This window comes from Psammomys obesus, unplaced genomic scaffold (assembly GCF_907164565.1).
Source record: "Psammomys obesus unplaced genomic scaffold, mPsaObe1.curated_primary_1811, whole genome shotgun sequence".
Lineage (NCBI taxonomy): Eukaryota > Metazoa > Chordata > Mammalia > Rodentia > Muridae > Psammomys > Psammomys obesus.
Genome location: NW_026586173.1, coordinates 12,906,720 through 12,926,699, shown reverse-complemented (window position 1 = coordinate 12,926,699; position 19,980 = coordinate 12,906,720). Strand labels below are relative to the sequence as shown.

Genomic DNA, 19,980 nt, shown 5'->3' with positions numbered 1-19,980 from the left:
TTCTCTGTGTACACTTGGCTGTCCTAAAATCACTTTGTAGACCAGGCTGGCCTCGAACTCAGAGATCTGCCTGCCTCTGCCTCTTGAGTGCACAGCTCAAAATTTCTACTTTTGTTGAATGAATTCTATCTCAATGAATCACTTTTTATTTACTGATCTGTATGTATGTATGTATGTATGTGTGGAGGGTTTTGCTGTTGTTGTTGTTTTTTTTTTCCCCTTTTCTGTTTTTCCTCAAGACAGGGACTCAAACTGAAAGATACACTTGCCTCTATCTCAAGTACTGAGATTAAAGATATAAGCTACCACTCCCAGCTTATCACTTTAGAAACAATGAACTCCTAATACATAACATGAAAAAGAAACTCAAAACACATCATGTTGCACAAAAAAAGGTTAGATTCAAAAGAATACACATGATTTCATTTAAGGAAAGTTTAATAATGAGCAAAACTAATGTATGATGACAGAAGAGAGGACAGTTGTCTATGTGGTTGGGACTGAGTATAAGCACGTGATACAAATGCTGTTCACTGTGATGGTGTTTGCTAATCAAGAATAAGTGTACACTTATCAAAACTCAATTTTGCCTCAAGGTCTTAACATTTAACTGAACTTAAAAGTGGTTTATTTGGCTTACCATCCTGACCATTTTATATAATAACTTTTATTTGTGTATGTGTGTGCAGAGCGCACTTGTGGAAGTCAGGACAACCTGATGGAGTTTGTCCCTCCTCCTACCTTTGCATGGGTTCCCGTGACCCTAAGGCTGTGTAGCCAGTGCTTTATATACTAAGCCCTCTTACCTGCCCTTGAATAAAACGTTTATGGCTCTTTTGTGTATACAAAGCATGGCCACAGTCACAGACATTCTTATTACTCCAGGTTTCCTCCTTTGTCACTCTCCAGGAACTGTGGGCATTTTCTATTGCTGTAGATTAGCTTTCATGTACATCATTTACCACAGGAAAAACATGTTTGTTTTAAAGGGAAGAAATTCACTATGCAATAAGCAAACATGCCCTCAGCAGAAACTGTACTTTGAATTTTTCTTTTTCCCAGGCTAAAGAGTGCTGGATGGCATTGGCCGCCACAGCTCTGTACCAGCCACATAGAGGCAGCATTACTTTAGAGCATCTCATGGCCTTAGCCAATTTTTACTGATTAAAAAATTCAACAAGGGGGCTGGAGAGATGGCTCAGTGGTTAAGAGTACTGACTACTCTTTCAGAGGACCCGGGTTCAACTCCCAGCACCCACATGGCAGCTCCCAACTGTCTGTAACTCCTGTTCCAGGGGATCAAACACCCTCACATAGACATACATGCAGTCAAACACCAATGTACATAAACTAACAATAAATATTTTTAAAACTTCAACAAACTCCATGAATTATCCATTACTTTACTATAAAATAGGATCTAGTTTAGTCAGATGAATCTGTCCAAACCCAGGCTGACGTAGGTGCTCTGACCTTGCTTATGGAAGGGAAGGATAAACTGTGCAGCTGCTTTAGGTATCTTAGGTGAATTTTCAATTTATGATGAGATTATCAGAATATGATTATCAGAATATTTTAAGAAGCAGGTCATACAACACACCCAAACACCACTGAAACAGACTCCCAAACAACGGACTCAAAAGAACTAAAATTTCCCCATGACCGTCAAGCTCGTGGAGGCAAAGGCTAGTTAGCCCCTGGCACTAGAGTGGGCTGCCTCCTCAAAGGGATTACGGAAAATTCAGCTCACAAATTAACATATGCACGTTTCCTGGTTTTAGGTTCATCCTTTTCTATACAATTTTAACGCTGCCATAGGAAAGGCTATCTTCCCCAGATATAAATAACTTATTTTCTCCCTTGCTAATTTCTGTTCCTGAAGTAGAGGGAAACTAAAGCTTATTGGCCTCTATGCCTACTAGCAACACTTACCTACACACACAATTTTGCCCTCAGGAGAACAAAGGCCCTGACAATAATTACCCTGTAGGACATACACTCAGAAAAAACAAAACAAAACAAAACAAACAAACAAAAACATGCCTAAAACAGAGCTCAGTTCATAATACCCATTCGATGTTTGTGCCATTTTTACTTTAGCTCAGATTCCAAAACTATGGAGTCCATATGGAAAGTAAATGAGCCCGACAGAAGACAGAAATGGGCTTAGTCATAACCACACAGCCAGCGCTGAAGTCCAGCAGAAACACGGGTTGGTCTCTGGATGTGCCTGGATGCTAACCACATCCCATTACTCACCATGTAGTGGCTACTCTTGACCACGGCTGACACTAATCAGGAACAAATATATGCCCAGAAATTATTCCCAAATTCTGTTTACCAAATGGATCCTACTGTGTTTGAGAGATTTGTATAATTAGTTGCCAGGATTCTAGAGTTGTGGAGTCCTTTTCCCAAGAGATTCAGCTACAACCCAACTTCCCCATGTAAGGCTCAGGGAACACTGCAGAAGAGAGAGCAGAAAGACCATAAAAACCAGAGGATCACAGAGTTTGCGGTAAGATGTGTCTCTTAGGAATGTCAGAAGTCTCACCAACATGGCTGCCCATTGAAAGGCCATGAATTTGGAAGAGAGCAAGAATGAGTATATGGAAGAGTTTGAAGTGAGAAATTATGTAATTATATTATAATCTCAAAATAAAAGAAACGGATGTTTAAAAACATCGCCTGGTCTTTGGGCCAAGAGGAAAGCTGCAGGCAGGAAGCAGGAAGTCCCCATGAGATGCACGCCTCTGCTAGGACCACTTTACTCCCCTGAGGTAAGGCTCCAGCAGAGCTGCAGGACTGCCAGTGGTGGGGCTGCGGGCTTCTCTACCAATGAGCAAATGCTGGCTGCAGAGACCAGAGGGCCCAGCTCAGTCTCAAGGCATCTGAGAGAAAAACGGAACCAAACTACCCAAAGGCCAAAGCTCAACTTTAAACACTCTGGGAGCTGAGACAGAAGAACGCCAAGTATGAGGCCAACCTGAGCTACATAGTGAGTTCCAGACCAGATGAAGTTACACAGTAAAAATTTTTAAATTAAAAAAAAAAAAAAAAAAAAGACTCTTGCTGGGTGTGGGAACCCACACCTTTAATCTCAGCACTCTGGAGGCAGAGGCAGGTGGATCTCTGTAAAGCAAAACTCCAGGACATCCAGGTCTGTGACGTAGAGAAACCGTGTCTCAAAAACAACCACAACAAAATAAAACAAAAAGCAAACAAACAAAACCGCCAACCAACCAACTAAACAAAACAAGTCTTTTTTTTTTTTTTTTTTTTCTTAGACAGGGTTTCTGTGTGTGGCCTTGGCTGCACTGGACCAGGCTGGCCTCCAACTCAGAGATCCATCCCCTGCCTCTGCCTCCCCAGTGCTGGGATTACAGGCAGGCGCCACCTCACCTGGCCAAAATAAATCTTACAAGCAGAAACAGACTGTTGAAGTAGGAACGAAAGGGAAGGCTCAGGCTGGCCAAGGCTGGGGCTTAGCTCTCCTGGGCACTGTCTCTGCTTTCTGAGCAAAAGGTGCCAAGCTCTGGCAGTTGCAATCCCTGCCCCACCCCACCTGAGGCCTGAACTCACTGAATTGCAGGTTGCCTGGCTGTTCATGTCTGCAGATCAAGGAGGCCCTTTGCAATGCATGCATCACTGAAAAAGGAGAACATGGCGGGGAGCATCTAATTGATCCCCACAAGGAGTACATGATAGTGCAGTATGTAAGATATATCATGATGGCCCAATCTGTGAATGAATAATCCCTGAAAAAAAGAGTAAATGTTCTGAAGTTCTTTGATGACTGACTGTGGGCTGTAATTTACCCATATTTGTATGACATTAAAAGTAAATGAACAGCTCAGTGAAAAGAAAAAAGAAAAACAACAGCAGAGAGAATCTGTCAGACTAGGTAACAAACATGAGACAGGCTGTACCTAAGACATGCACTTGAAGCACGTGGACACGGAGTAAGGACACACAAAGCATGAGCACCAATGACACAAGCCCATCTGACATGTTAACATCAGACAACACAAACTTAAACAGGGGCTGGAGAGATGGCTCAGGGGTTAAAAGCACTGGCTGCTCTTCTAGACGACGGTTCAATTCTCAGCACCCACGTGACAGCTCACAACTGTCTGTGACTCCAGTTCCGGGATATCTGACATCCTCACACAGACATACATACAGGCAAAACACCAATACACAAAAAAATAAGGGCTACCATGTACATGTCCTTCATTTTGTTTCCCTGTACCCCATACATAACTCTCTCTCTTTCTCTCTCAGAAAACAAAACAAAAATCAAACATCTAACACTGAAACTGCATTCCTCCTACTAAGTGTAGGAGGTTGATATTTTCTCAAGTTAAAACAGAGTTACTATCTAGGATAAAAATATTCATTCATAAGAAAGACTGAAAAATTTACAAAGAGCTGGGCAGTAGTGATGCATGCCTTTAATCCCAGCATTCATGAAGCAAAGGCAGCTGGATCTCTGTGACTTTGAGGCTGCCCTGGTCTACTGAGCGAGTTCCAGGACAGCCAGGGCTACACAGAGAAACCCTGTCTTAAAAAACAAACAAACAAACAAGCCAACCAAAATAGGTTAAATCATCCTTACTAACACACAGGATGAAAAACGCTCCTGCCTTAATACGTCTTTCTCAGACATCTCACTGACTGATTACTGTTAAAGAGATTTAAACTGTAACCTACATGGATGAATGAACAATGCAACTCACCATCCACCAGCATATTTTAGAGTGAAAGGGAGACATAATTACACAGGCCAAAATGCATAAACTAGATTTCTTTAGAGAGAACAGAATGCTCCGTTAGGCAGGTGTCTTGGCACATGCCTTTGATCCCTGCACTTGGGAGGAAGAGGCAGGTGGGTCACTATGAGTTCAAGGCCAGTTGTGTCTACAGAGAACTCGACTCTCAGCCAGCTGGAGCTACATAGTAAGACCTTGTCTAAAGAAAATAATGCCTAACTTCAAAATCCTGTAATTCTAACTTGTTTCATTATTGTTTTCCCTAAAAACATTTTAAGTGATATTTGCATTTGCTAATGGAAACCTCTCTACATATATACCTAAGAAGTTCTTCCAAGTCAGTTTAGCTTTGGAAATGTCCTTTTCCCACTAAAGCATAAAGCTCTGGATTTCATTCTGAAATTAAGGGTTTAAGTCTGCAACTGATTGAGATTCACCCAAGTTCCAGGATCCAGCTTTTAAATTAGGTATCAGCTCAGGTAACGTGGAAATGTATTGCTTGTGGCTGTAGGGCTCTGACCCCCTCTTTCCGGCCCCTGCGGGAACCAGGCACACACAGGGTGCACATGCAGCCAAAACAGCTCATACCGTAAACCAATCCTAAAATACCATGCCAACAGCTCTTTTAATATATGAAAAGTCAAACACGGAACAATTTTTGCGATTAATTTTCTGTTCTAATTAGTACTCAAAAAAATCAATATGAAAGTGAATATAGATTAAACACTTTTTGTAAGTGTGGGCTGGGAATGTAGCTCAGTTGGTAGGGTGAATGAAGCCCTGAATTTGATCCCCAGCATCCAATAATCCAGCCACGAAGACTAATGGCTGTGATCCCAGTACTTAGAAGCTAAAGAGAATCAGAAGTTGAAGGTCACCTTTGGCTACATAGTAAGTTTGAAGACAGCCAAGGATAAATGAAAGCCCATCTTTTAAAAAAAAAAAAAATCACAAAATGAAAGTATAGAGAAAAAATTCCAAAGCAATGAAAAAAAAGTTAAAAATCTTCAAAGAATTATGAAAGTAGAGAAAAGGGTGCCCATATGTTAAGAACCCAAAGAATAACTTAATTTTTTTTTTTTTTGCCTCTACAAATATATTGTTATTCCAACAAACCAAAAGTATATGAGTGTGGTTAGTGAAACAAATATACACAGACCAAAAGTCAAAGATTGGTTACTGTTTTTAAAAAAACATTAGGTTTTTAAATTATTAACTTCAATTTATTCACTAGGATATATACTTAACCAGTGGTTTTAATATAACATGATGATTAAGAAATAACACAGAAAATGATTTCTTAAGCACAATAATTTTAAGTAAAGAAAATAAAGCAACCTTTTCTTGGAACAAATAGCCCAGTAGCTCCTGCTCTCTTACATCAAAATTTATCTAAAATAAACAAAAAAGAAAAAAGAAAAGAAAAAAAAGACCCATAATCACTTAATGTGTTAAGACTACTTGAATTACTAAATAACACTTACATACAACTTTAGATATTAGCATGTTAAAGTACATTTTTCCTGTCAAAATTTAAACACAGCCAGAACTTTGTTTATCAAGCAAAAGAAATATTTTCATTGTTTTAAAGTCAAGTGGCTCGTATTGATCTAACATTCTCTCTGGGGAAATAGGATCCCTGAGAACTGAAAAGAGAGCTGAGCAGCACATCACGTCACGTGCTTACTAGCTTAGTGCTGATCACAAGCCCTGAGAGCAGCCTCCAGTGTGGCTAGAGCTGAGCAAAGGATGGAAACCAAGCCTCCGTTTCACGCAGTTCCCCTCTCTTCTCACTACAGGCTTCTCTAACAATAACACAAAAACTCCAAAGACCGCATGTTCTCTCCACATGTGCAAGATGTTTTTACAAGTCAGTCTGAACGTCAGTAGTCATTACTAGAGGTGGAGAGGGAAAACAGGAAAAGGGATGGAGAGGAGGGAGGGAGGCTCAAGATCAACTAAGAACTCAAACACAGTCAAGGACAATAACACATGCTAGTAGTTTCAGCAAATCATGTGTAAATACATGAAGATCAAGAGTTCAGCCTCAGCTATACAGAACAAGATTGAGTATAGTCTGGGCTATATGGGACTTCAACTCAAAAAAAAAAAAAATCAGGAAAAAAACAATTCACCATCAATTAGAATGAATAAATTCTAGTGTTCACATCACAGTGAGAGGATTATAGTTCAAGGGTTCTAAGCAATAAGAAATAAAAAAAAATAAAGTCTAATTATTCCGACTGGATCAGTACATACTGTGTACATGTGTTAAAAATATGGAAATTACTACACGCCAATAAAAACTTTTAAATTAAGTATTTAAAAACCCACCCACCAACCACTTTATAATGTATCAGGAGTCAACCTAAGGAAGTTCACCTCCAGTTCTCTCCCTCCCGTGGTCTCACTAGATACTTAAATGCTTATTTATTTCACACTATGTTGAAAAGCACTTGAAATCAATAAAATGCAGATCTGAAGCTTGAAGCATTAAATTTGGAAATTAAGTATGGGATTATGAGAAAGAAACCCCTTAAATTAAAAAGGTGTGGCTAAAGCCAGGCATGGTGGTGAGTACCTTTAATGCCAGCACTCAGGAGGCAGAGATAGGGGGATTGCTGTGAGTTCGAGGCCAGCCTACAGACTGAATCCAGGATAGCCAAGGCTATGCAGAGAAACCCCCTGTCTTGGGGGGGGGGGGGGGGGGAGGAAATGTGGCTAGCACATGCCTATAATCCCAGCAATGAAAGGCTGAGGCAGGAGGACCAAGACAGTTCAAGGCTAGCCTAGTTATGTAGCAAGTTTCAGGATCGTCTCAGTGACACAGCAAGACCCTGTCCTATCAAATATAAAAGCCTCAATCCTAACATACTGAATTGTTTTAAAATATAAATGACATCTAAATGCAAGACACAGTACCTCAGTCAGAACTGGCACAGAAGCCAGCACAAACCTGAAGGCACAAACCTGAAGTCTTAACTATAGTATCAAAAGACAAAACACTCCCGACACAGTATCACTTACGTATATCCTATCTGTTAAAATGTACAATTCTACGAATGTATATCTCAGCCATGTATATCTTAAACATGTGAAAGCACTTTGGAATTTCCATGGACTGTTTGAAAGTATAATACAATTGAGTTACCTTGTCCAAAGCAAACTTAGTTTCTCCAACGGAAGATAAGGACAGCTTGTGAGATCCAACAAGGGTGAAGTTGCTGGTGCGCACAGCACTGAGACCTCCTGGACTGGCCAGAACTGTAGAGAAACAGGAAGCAGAGTTCCCTAGGTGTGGAAGTCTGAATGGAAATGGCCACATGGGGTTATATGCTCCAATGCTTAGTCCCCAGTTGCTAAAGCATTTGGGAACCATTACAAGTGTTGCCCAGCTGGAGTCCTCACTGGAGGCGTGTCACTAGGAGGGCTTTGAGCTTTCAAAAGCCCATGCCACACCCAGTCTCAATCTCTTCCCCTCTCTTTCCTTCCCCACCCTCTGCCTGCTGCCTGTGGATCACAGCAGAAAGCTCTCAGCTACTGCCTGTCTGGTTCCTGCCAGTCATGGACCCATCCTCTGAAACTGAAGCAAGCCCCCAAGTAAATGCTTTCTTTTCTGAGGAGTGCTTTGGTCACGGTGTCTCTTCATAGCAGCAGAACAGCAACTAAGACACCACCCAACATGCAGTGACTTCTCACCCTCCACATGAATGACCTCAAACGGCCACGACAATCCACCCCCCCATTGTCCTTTTTATCCCCTCTGTTTGGTTTTTGTCTTTGGAGACAGGGATTCATCCCTTCAGCCAGGCAGGCCTTCAACTCACCCAACAGCCCAGAATACCCTGGACAGCACAGCAACCCTCTTCTTCAGCCTTTCAAGCAGTGAGATCACAAGTACGAGGAACTGTGCTCAGTGTCCTCCAGTTTTACTTTGTATGTGTGTGTGTGTGTACACACGTGTGTACACGTGAACATGCATGAAGATCAAGAGGACAGATTGGCGAGTCACTTATATTCTGCCATCTTATGGGATCCAGGATCAAACGCAGAGCTTAAGGCCTAAATACAAAAGTCTCTACCTTGCTCAGCCACGTACCATCTCACTTCTACTTTAAATATGAAGGAAAGTAAAGTATTTTCTACATAGACTTTTTAAAGTAACACTTATTACTGCTGAGAATAGCATGTAGTCTGAGCAGCCTTGTTAGGCAGTGATATAAGCTAATTAAGTTGTTTTTTTTTTTTTTTTTTTTTTTTTTTTTAAGATTGTAGCCCTCTTCTGATTTCAAGCAACAAACACATCAGGCACAGACACAAGACACAGAAACACACACACAAAATACAAAACACATATGTTGGGGGTTAGTCTGATGCTTATATATTGATGTTAGTTATTGGTCCTCAAAATTTGGTTACTGCCTGGATACACCTATCCTTGTGTAAACCTGCCTAAGACATTATACCTGACTGGTTGATTAAACAATCTATACCTGGGCAGGGCAGAATGGGGTTTAAGTTCCCAGGCTTCAGGTTCAAGAGAACCATGGGAGAGAGATGGACAGGAAGAGAGGGGAAGAAACCACATGGCTGGGAGGAAGGACTCTGAGGATGATGTGGATGGAGAAAACACCAAGATGAAAATATAAGTAAGTATTTATAAGATTATGGATGGAAGGTAGTCCAGAGAAGGATGGTTAAGGTGGATGGCATTGGATAGGGACTGGGAGATGGATGGTGAGGTTATTGAGATAGTGTAGATAGAAATATCTGCCTGGCCCAAGGTAAATAAGGCGATTATAAAATATAGCAGGTGTTTGTGTCTTAAAATTTGTGATAGTAGGTTAAATAATATCACCACAATAATTATAAAGCTAATAATAATAATATAATAAACATTATATAGCCTAACACCTCATTTTTATTACAACACACATAAAAAAAGTTTTTTTGAAATCTTAAAAAATATTTTCCCAAAGCAAATCAGTACTGTGTATATAATGTGTATAAACCAAGCAAAGCAAATCAGCAAGGCATGTGTATCTATGTGTGTACAGATGAATATACTTATAAGGGCATGCAACAGATGAATTTAATCTCTCTACAGCTTCAAACAGTAAAGTTAAAAGAAGGACCACTCACCTGAAGAATGAAGGCTGCTTTTCTAAGAGAAAGGGGGAGAAGAAAACACATTATTTCTTTGATTTAAATTTAAAGTACAAACTTTTCACACTATAAGGACTACATTTGAGAAAGCATTTCTTCCCATATAAGTATCAATAACTAAAGTATCTTCATTTATTTTGATCAAGTCTTACTATGCAGTCCAGAGTGGACTTATAATCCCCCTGTTACTACCGCTCAAGCAGTGGGACTCACCAGTGCATTTTAAAGACTTTTATAGTATTAACAGTTTAAAGCTGGTCAGCCAATTTTTAGCTTTATTGAAGATGTAGATTCATCAAAAGAATTCAATTTTTAGAAAAATTCTACTTACTGAAGTTATAGACGTGAGGAGTCTCTTTGGAGTAATAGCCTGGAAAAGGAAAGAGCTTACCATATTTTCTAATAAATATTGTAATCCAGAACTTAAAACTTCCTCTCATAGAAAATAACTGCTGAACATAAACAGACCATATACAATCTCTTTACCAAGGCTTTTTAAATACTGCCATCCTATTTCCAAGTAGAGACAGATTTTTTTTTTTTTAAGTTTTCTTCCTTTCCACCCAACAACAAGTTAGAAGATTTAAAAACTGAGGCCAGCTAGGCATGGTGGCATATTCCCTTAATCCCAGCAATAGAGAGGCAGAGGCAGCAGATCTCTGAGTTCAAGGTCTATATAGTGAATTCCAGGACAGCCAAGACTACACAGAAACACTGTCTCAAAAACTGATTGGCCTGCTCTTTGATACCAGGCCACAGAGGAAGACAATGCAGCCAGTCCTGATGAGACCTAACAGACTAGGATCAGAAGGAAGAAAAAGAAACCCTCCCCTACCAGTGGACTTGGGGAAGGGCATGCATGGAGAAAGGAGAGGAAGGGAGGGGTTGGGAGGGGAGGAGGGAGGAAACTAGAGGGGGGATACAAAGTAAATAAAGTGTAATTAAAAATAAAATTAAAAAATTAAAAAAACAAAACAAAAAAAATAGGTTCAAGACTTCACCACAGTAAATAAAGTGATAAAGTTAAGGACAGGAATAAATGTTGTTTTTCTTTCATTGTCAAAAAAACAACACAACAAAACAAAAACAAAACACCTAGCAAGACTGTGGTGGTTTGAATAAAAATGGCCCCCACTGATTCATAGATCTGAATGCTTAGTCACCAGGGAGTGGCACTATTAGGAGGTGTGGCTTGTTGGAGTAGGTGTGGCTTTTCACTGGTGGGTGGGAGGATGGGCTTTGAAGGTTAAAATACTCAAGCCTATGCCAAGTGTTTCTCTCTCTTCCTGCTGCCTGCCCATCCAGATGTAGAACTCTCAGCTACCTCTCCAGCGCTGTGTCTGCCTACATGCCTCCATGTTTCCTGACATGATGATAATGGACAAAACCTCAACTGTAAGCCAGCCCCAATTAAACGTTTTCCTTTAAAAAAGTTGCTGTGGTCATGGTGTCTCTTCACAGCAATAGAAACCCTAATTAAGATGATAATCTAACTCTAGTGTTTTCACAGCCAGGCATGGTGACACATGCCTGTAATCACAGCGCTTGGGGAGGCAGAGGCAGGTGGATCTCTGTGAGTTTGAGGCTAGGCTGGTCTACAAAGTCAGTCTAGGAGAGCTAAGGCTATGTAGAGAAACCATGTCTCAAGATAGATAGACAGATAAGATAGATAAATAAATAAATAAATAAATAAATATAGTGTTTTTACTAGGTCTCTGTAAATTCTCACCTTGGATTTGGATGCTTTCTTCTTCTTATCCGGGCCTGAGGAATCTTTCTTTTGTACCTACACACAAATCCAAAATACAACTACCTTAAAATCTGTTATCAATAAGGAAATATATTATATTCATTTCAGAAAGCTTTAATTGCTTACCAAGCTGTACACTTCAACATTTATTTCAAAGTCATTGGAAACATCATGCCTGAAAAAGAAATATTAAATAAAACTAAAATAAAAACATAAAATTAGGGAGGAGATGAGGGTGGGAAGGTGGGATTAGGAGGGAATGAGGAAGGGTGCTACGGTTGGGACACAAAGTAAATAAACTGTAATTAATATAAAAAAATTTAGTGAAAAAAAATTAAAGTTATGCCCTTAAAAATAATGTACAAAAACTGTTTCAGAACTCAAAGTAAAAGGCTCCATTGTATTTTAAAGAAATACAAGAAAAACTGCCAATAATAAAAATATAGTAAAAGCATATATTTTTTCTTAAAATATAATTCAGAAATACTAGTGTGAAAACTCACAGTCTTTAATAATAATAATAATAATAAAGTAAGGCTGGTGAGGTAAAGGCGCTGGCCGCCAAGCCTATGTGAGTTCGTGAGCTCTATCCCAAGAACCACATGGTGGAAGAAGAGCGCTGACTTCCACAATTTATCCTATCTTCCGCATACATGTGCTGCTATATGCAGGCAATTTTAGAAATTTATAGAATAAGTAATCATAGTTAATGAAAGCAGAAATATTTTCTAAATTTTAGATATGACTGCAGTTTTAAAGTATGTACTTGATTCTAATTATCTTATTGCTCATACTAAGATATTGTTACCATTGATTAGCCACTTGCATTTGATCCCAGCACTTGGGAGGCAGAGGCAGAGGCAGGCAGATCTCTGTGAGTTTGAGGCCAGTCTGGTCTACACAGAGAAACTCGGTCTCAAAAAACCAAAGAGAAAAATAATTAAAACATAAAATTTTGTTATGTGATTTAAAGCATCTACACAAATGGTACAAAATATTGAAGCACTAAATATACTGTATATTTATAGTATAAAAAGGTATCAAGGAAGAAAAGAAACGAGAAGGAAGAGTTAAACTGGACAACTGAGAACTGGCCAGGAGGTGGTGGCTCAGCTGGTAACGGGGTTTGCCACATAAGCCTAGCAACCTGCGTTCATTACCTAGAACTCGCTTAAAGGCAGAAGGAGGAAACAGAGGCTACAGAGTTATCCTCTGGCTTCTACAAGAGCTTTTGACCACAAACCCACGCCCTTACATCATGCATGTATGTGCGCGCACACACGCACAATGATAAGAATCATAAATACTTTTTAAAGGTTTAATTCTTTGTATTTTATGTGTGTAGATGTCTTGTCTCCATGTATGTCTGTGTACCATGTGTATCCAGTGGCCGTGGAAGCTAGAAGAGGGCACTGGATCCTCTGAAACTAGAGTTACAGCTGGCTGTGAGCTGCCATGAGGATACTGGAAACGGAACCAGGTCCTCTGGAAGAACAGCCTGTGCTCTTAACCAGAGCCATTTCTCCAGCCCCTCATAAATAAATTTTAAAAAGAAAAAGAATAATTTGGGAGGGGTGCTTACAAGGGCTCGTCTCTTCCCGAGGAGACCCTGGCAGATGGCGGTTACAAGGAAGGGGAGACATGTCTTAGTGGGCACTCACTGTAAGCTGTCCATGCCACTGCAAAGAGCCCTTACCCAAGCTCCCGTAAGCAACCCTAGTTGAAACTCACTGGCTCACAAATAGAAGCACTTGCCTAGCACATGAGGTCCTAGGTTTGATTTCCAACACAACCAAACAGAAAGAAAGGACTACAGTAGAATGGAGACTGTCTAGGAGAAAAAAAGTGATCAGCAGGAGTGAGATGAGACAAAGAGAGGGTAGTGGGGAGTTAATATAATCAAAAACATATTATATACAGGTATGAAACTGTCATGTGATTCTGTATATGTTAATAAAATACTGCATTAATTATAAGATAGCAAACAATGTAAATGCATTTTAAACACTATAGAAGTCTGGGATGTAGCTTGCTGATAGAATGCTTATTTAGCATACACAAAGCCCTGAGTTCCATCCTGGGCATTACAGTGAAGAAACAAGATTATAAATGTCACTCAAAAGCTGTGCTGTCTTAAGTGTGTCTGAATCATGAGAAGCTCTTACAGAGTAAACGTAGTGGGAAATGCCAGCGCGTCCCCACTCAGAGAGTTTGCAGTACTTGCTAGCGGCGTGGCCACCATCTGCTCAGCTCCAGCCTTCAGCATAATTAGGTAGTAGTAATTTGATGCATCTGCAGTAACAATCACATTGTAAAATTAGCAAAGCAAAGTCACCCTTAGCTCAGCAGCACTGTGGAAGACCTGAGTCACACTGCGACTGAATCACATAAATTTATATTTACAATTTCTAAGACCTAATTTCCCAAAACAAAAAGCTAAGAGAGACACATCTGATAACACAGTCCTTGAATTAAGCGTCAAGGTCTCCCACTAACACAAAGCAAAATAACTTCATTCTGCACTCCTCACTTTCTGCTATGATCTCCTTGGCAGTAGTGAATGTATACCTCCACAGGTAAAGTGTGCTTTGCTATTTCAAATTTGAGATTTAAAAATCATTAAAGTAGGGCCCTGGAGGGATGTCTTAGAGGATAAGAGCACTAGGTGCTCTTCCCAAGGTCGGGAGTTCAATTCCCAGCAACCACATGGTGGCTCACACCACCTACAATGAGATTTGGTGCACTCTTCTGGCCTGCAGGCCTACATGCAGAAGAACACTGTAGATATATTAAATAAATTAATTTAAAAAAACATTAGTCAGGCAGTGATAGCATGCACCTTTAATCTCAGAACTCTGGAGACAGAGGTAGGCGGATCTTTATGAGTTCAAGCCCAGCCTGGTTTACAGAGTGAGTTCCAGGACAGCCAAAGCTACACAGGGAAACAGAGTCTCAAAACAACAATAAATTAAAATTACTCAGTACAATGTCTAATAAAAACATTTATTCACTATTTATCACTACGTACTATATCTCAAAATAAATACTAAATTACCAAGTTTTCCGAATTATACTAAAATCATGCAACAGCAAAAATCATAACCTAAATTAGCTCATTCCCACAAGAATACTCAAACTTTTTCTTCATTTTTTTTTGTTTAGAAACAAGAACTCATTCTGTAACGCAGGCTGGCCTTAAATTTGAGACAATATACTTTCGCAATTATCAAATTGCTGGCATTATAAACATGAGCCGCCCCATGCAGTGACTGTTCACAATGTTTTTCAAGTCCTAGCGACTGAATTCGGGGACTGATACACATGAGGCACGCTACCACTGCCGGGAGCCCTACCTCTAAGCAGTTCTGAATAACACAGGTGTCCCTAACTAGTTGTCTGGCCTGGAGCTTACAACCATCTACCCCAGCCACACAAGTAGCTGGGATCACAACCTACTTCAACCAGCTCCATCGAGGGCTCAAACATTTAAATGTCTGCTCTTATTTTTCCCAAACATAAAATTCCTCTCATTTATTTAAGAGTTCTTTAAGATAAAGTTCTAACCAAATAAAATTGAAAAAAAAAAAATCTTAAAACAATTCTCATCCAATGCTTCAGTTTTAATTTTATTGGGTTTTCTAGGAATTGTCTTCTTATATTCAGAGTCTGCTGCCATTCCTCTTTACCCACTTGAATCCCATATGATTTTTAGTAGATTAGACAATTTTAAAAGATTACCGATTAACCAATCTGGAATAGAAAATAATCTTAACAGAAGCATATTCACTGAGCAATCATTACTCTACAAACAGCAATTCACAATCGCCAAAGAAACTTCTATAATTGGTTGAATTTTAACTAGAATACCAAATGATCTGGCACATTTTTATAACAAAACTAATTAATGGCAGTCAAGTGGTATGTATGTGCTGTGAAAATAACCCAGCGTAAGAAAACGTTTTCTGTCATCCTGACGCTTAGCCTTACTGAGATAGTGATGGTCATACTTGCATGGGTTGGAAATGCTGTACGCACATTTCCCCTAACTTTCTATGTAAATACTTTGATATGACAAACGAAAACATAAGATGGAGATTGTTTATCATTATGCATGCTTTTCCTATATCCTTATCAAACAGTCCAGTCCAGATGAACTTGTGGATTAACCACATAATGCAGTCTCATACCTGGTTTCTGAGCAGGGCTGCAGACAAAATCTGCTTTCAGAGGCAAGCAGATGTCTGACAAAGTGACTGAGCCTTTAGATGGAACACATTCGCTCTGCACTATGGAAGCAGCCTTCTGTCGCCTCTGAGGGCCTTCCCCCTTCAGCTTGTTCAGTTCATCAATCAGAAGCACTCTCTTCTCAGCTGTGTGAACACATGCAAACATTAACACTGTGACTGTTTGAGTGGACCCTGAGAGGCAGCTGAGCAGAAGAACACAGACAAAATCAGTTTCTGTCTCTTTGATGGAACTGCTAGGGAAAATGTCATCTGTTAATCAGCTTTTAATCCGTTTTCTTATGTGGAGTCGCCTGCCACCTCAACACGCTCCATCTTCACACTCGCTGTGAGGCACAGACAGGAGTGTGCACGTGCGTGTGTGTAGGCCGCCACCGCCCAGGGGCTTCCCACATACTTGCAATCAGAAGGAGTCTTTCTGCTTCGGCTTCTTCTAGGGACCCTTTCCCATGCTCTTCATCAACACAGCAGTTCAGAGCCTGGCTGGCCTGATAGATCACTGTCTGCTGCAAATTTATGTCATTATTGAGCTCCTAGAGAAGCCACAGGAAGAAAAGTCCACATTTTAAATCACCATTAATACTTTTTTTAAACTTAATTCTAAGTAATCTGCATAATTTCCAAATTTTTTACAAAGCCAAGTCAAAATGTAAGTTTTACTGTACAAGTTTTTGGATCATGGATTCTTAAACTGTGGGTCATATAACTGTGAGTGCCACAAAAATAACAATACTAGGTTCTGAGCACACACAGTCAAGCATTATTTCAAGTCTTTAGCATCAGCACCAGGGAGGGAAGGCAGGCGGGTCTCTGTGAGTTTGAGGCCAGCCTGGTCTACAAAGTGAGTTCCAGGATAGCCAGGGCTACACAGAGAAACCTTGTCTGAAAACAAAAAACAAAAAACAACAACAACAAAAAATCAAAATCCAATTATGTGCTGAATCCTAGATGTTTCTGGTACTACTTATCCGTGTGCACCTTCATGGTGGCCAGACTTCTGAAAACAGCATGTACATCATACCATGTAACACCAATGAAGACAACCCACAGTGTGACACTACTGAACTGTAGGAGACACAGAGGCTTTTGTACATTCACTAGAAGAACCTAGAATGCTAAGCATACAGGGTTGTTCCTTCAAGGGAAAGAATGCAATGCCTGCTATCCACTCTGAAGGATGCAGAAGATGACCTTTCTAGCTTGGTGACGTTTTGTGCTATCATTTGACTAAGGACTTTCCCAGCATCGGACCCTCCCCCAGACCCATATCATAAATTTGTTTTTCTTAATCCATAGGACCCATCTTTATGGACTTTATAAATAGTTTTAATGTAGTCATGTCTGATCTATCCTGGGGGAGATTTATGCATGCTTTGTTGTGCATGTGAGATTGAGTTAATCATCACCAAAGCAGCTTTCACTAAACTGTGTTGTGCTTAAATACGCCTAAAATAAACCACTCCGGTCAGACTCCTGAAGTTTGCACCAACTTCGACTACTGAGTTGTGCTAACTTTAAATTATAGTGCATAGTTTTTTAAATTGCCATTGTGCTGACTTGAATTCCATATGAAATGTCATTCTGTGAGGGGCTAGGAAGATGGGTCAGTTGGCAAAGTGTTTGCAGCACAAACCTGGGCACCTGCATTCCGATGCCCCATTCCCATACAGAAAGCACCACCAAACAAGCAAAAATGTTTTCTTAGCAAAACCCCTTGAAAGCCACTGTAAGTTTCACACTTTACTGTCACCCAACTAATAGTGAGAACTATGTTTTGGCAGGAAGGAGGTGCTGGGGACTGAATCCAGGGCCTCCCACGCATGACGACCACTGTACTACAGAATTCCATATTCTACTCTGTAGTGATGACTTAGAGATATTTACACTGAAAATGTGTCACAAATAAACACCACAGCGACGTGAACAAGCTTCTAATTTTCTAAAGTGTGTTCCTCAAGTTAAACTGAATGTAGGCGTAGCTTAGCTCCCATGCATCAAATCGCACTCTAGTCACTTAGGGTTGGCATTAGCAGATGAGCCCACTGTACAGTTCAAGAAAGTCCCAAGCATCTTCCCGTGCCAGAGCATACCTGCATTTTCTGTTTGATATTGACTTGAGAAGAGAAGACATTATTCTTTTCACCCAATTTTGAAGTAACATCTTCTTTTCGAACAATCACTTGCTTTATGGAAGGGCGTTCTGTCTCTTTGAATCTCTGAGACCTATATGCATCAATGCTTTAGGAAAAACGTTATTGTTAGAATCCAGTGAGCAATACTCTACCAAACATGTCAATAGAAACTGAACTTCATACTTAAAACATCTGCACTACATTTCCCCCAAATGGAAGTGTCATTTGGTGAAAGGAAAACTGAGAGAAGCTATTCCAAATAGGACTGCAACTTGGAGCAGACTTCCTGCTTAGCATGCCTGAGGCCCTGAGTTCAATCCCCAAGTCCATAAAAAATTATCCAAAATCTACACAGAGAAGCTGTAAAATAGAGCTAAGTTGTGACATTCCTCAAGTCAATCTAAAGCAACACGGTGAGGGGACGCCTTCCACAAACATCCATACCTATAAAGAAGGTCACGGTCCTCAGAACTAAGGCTATCACCAGATTCAGCTCGAGGGACGCGGGTTCTCTGGAATTTCCCCGGCTTGGGACTTGCAGCACTTGCGCTAGTATCTCCCAATTCCAATTTAGGTGAAGAAATTACATTCTACAGAAAAGTAGAAAAGTAAATGAGATGTTAGACTTTTTTCAACTTTGTTTTCACATGTTTTGTTTCTACTTAAGAGACATGATCTCCGTTCTATCATCTCGGCTAGCTTCCAACTCCTGATCTTCCTGCCACAATTTCCTGAAACCTGGGGTTACAGACATGTCACCACACCCACGATTTACACCAGATGTTATGGATGAGCCACAGTGATCCTAAATAATACTTCTTTTAATTCTGAGAATGTAATTAATTATTTTGTGCTACTAAGAAATACATGTCTAACAAGTGTACAGATTTATAATAAAAACAACAAAATGGATTAAGCCCCTAAAAAGTAAATGAAGAAAACACAAAGCTAGACCCAACTTCAAAAGTTAAGCTAGGGGCTAGAGGGATGACTCAGTAGTTAGCGCAATGGCTGTTTTTCTAGAGGGCCAGGGTTCCATTCCTAGCTAGACTCACATGGTGGCTCACGACCATCACTAAGTCCAGTCCCTGAGGAGCCAGTGTCTGTGTGGCCTCTGCAGGCACTGCACACGCACGATGCACAGAGAAACACTCAGGCAAAACACCCAACACAGAAAATAAAAACAAAGGAAAAAACCTTTTTAGAGTTGAACAAAGTTTTGCCTCATGCACCATATTTACCTGACTTCTAGTTAACTCACTATCATGTATTCAAACATCTCAACAACAGCTTTCACAGGAAAAAATGCTTCCACCAGTAGCAGGATACAGAAAATGCTTTCAAGTTTGTTGAATCCTAAAGAACAGTTTTTTTCTACAAAATTAAACAAACTTATTTCTCAGTGGCAAAAAAAGTGCTAATTGTAACAGGTCCTACATTGACTAAGAAAGGCATACTTGACCTTGTTATAAAGACTTAAAATTCATAAATTGAATCTGCAATTCTTTTTATACTGACCTAACAGTAAATGCAAGGCTAGTCTGAGCCTGTCTCAAAAGAAAACCCCCCAAAACAAAAAACAAACAAACAAAAAAAAAACCTCACCAAAAAACAAAACAAACAAAAACAAACCAACAAAACCTTTTAAATAAAAGTATTTCTAATTGAAGCCATCTGTAGAGATATAGTTACTAAATTTAGAGTGATAGCAATTAACAAAGGTTAGGTTTCAGTGAATGTTACACTGGTCCAAAATATAATTATGATTTAATAGTTACACCAGCCCTAGAATGTAGGTGCTGTTGCTGATCTTGTTTAACAATTGGGAGAACCATGCCATAAAGAAGCTACAATTATAAAATGCTACAAACCAGGATTTGAGACCAAATGTCATGCTTGTTAAAATATGTTACTGT

At 39.9% G+C, this 19,980-nt stretch overlaps 1 protein-coding gene across 2 annotated transcripts in view; it reads right to left on the bottom strand.

The window, feature by feature from the left end:
- Positions 1-19,980, bottom strand: part of Anln (anillin, actin binding protein) — a 53,424-nt gene that overhangs the window by 8,450 nt on the left and 24,994 nt on the right. For both annotated transcript variants that reach the window (XM_055601461.1, XM_055601462.1), the window contains exons 11-20: positions 18,509-18,654; positions 18,023-18,170; positions 16,330-16,465; positions 15,876-16,058; positions 13,854-13,980; positions 11,815-11,863; positions 11,668-11,724; positions 10,270-10,308; positions 9,915-9,936; positions 7,924-8,036 (exon numbers count right to left, since the gene is read on the bottom strand). In XM_055601461.1, coding sequence (XP_055457436.1) covers positions 7,924-8,036; positions 9,915-9,936; positions 10,270-10,308; positions 11,668-11,724; positions 11,815-11,863; positions 13,854-13,980; positions 15,876-16,058; positions 16,330-16,465; positions 18,023-18,170; positions 18,509-18,654 — 1,020 coding nt within the window. The remainder of the gene's footprint in view (positions 1-7,923; positions 8,037-9,914; positions 9,937-10,269; positions 10,309-11,667; positions 11,725-11,814; positions 11,864-13,853; positions 13,981-15,875; positions 16,059-16,329; positions 16,466-18,022; positions 18,171-18,508; positions 18,655-19,980) is intronic.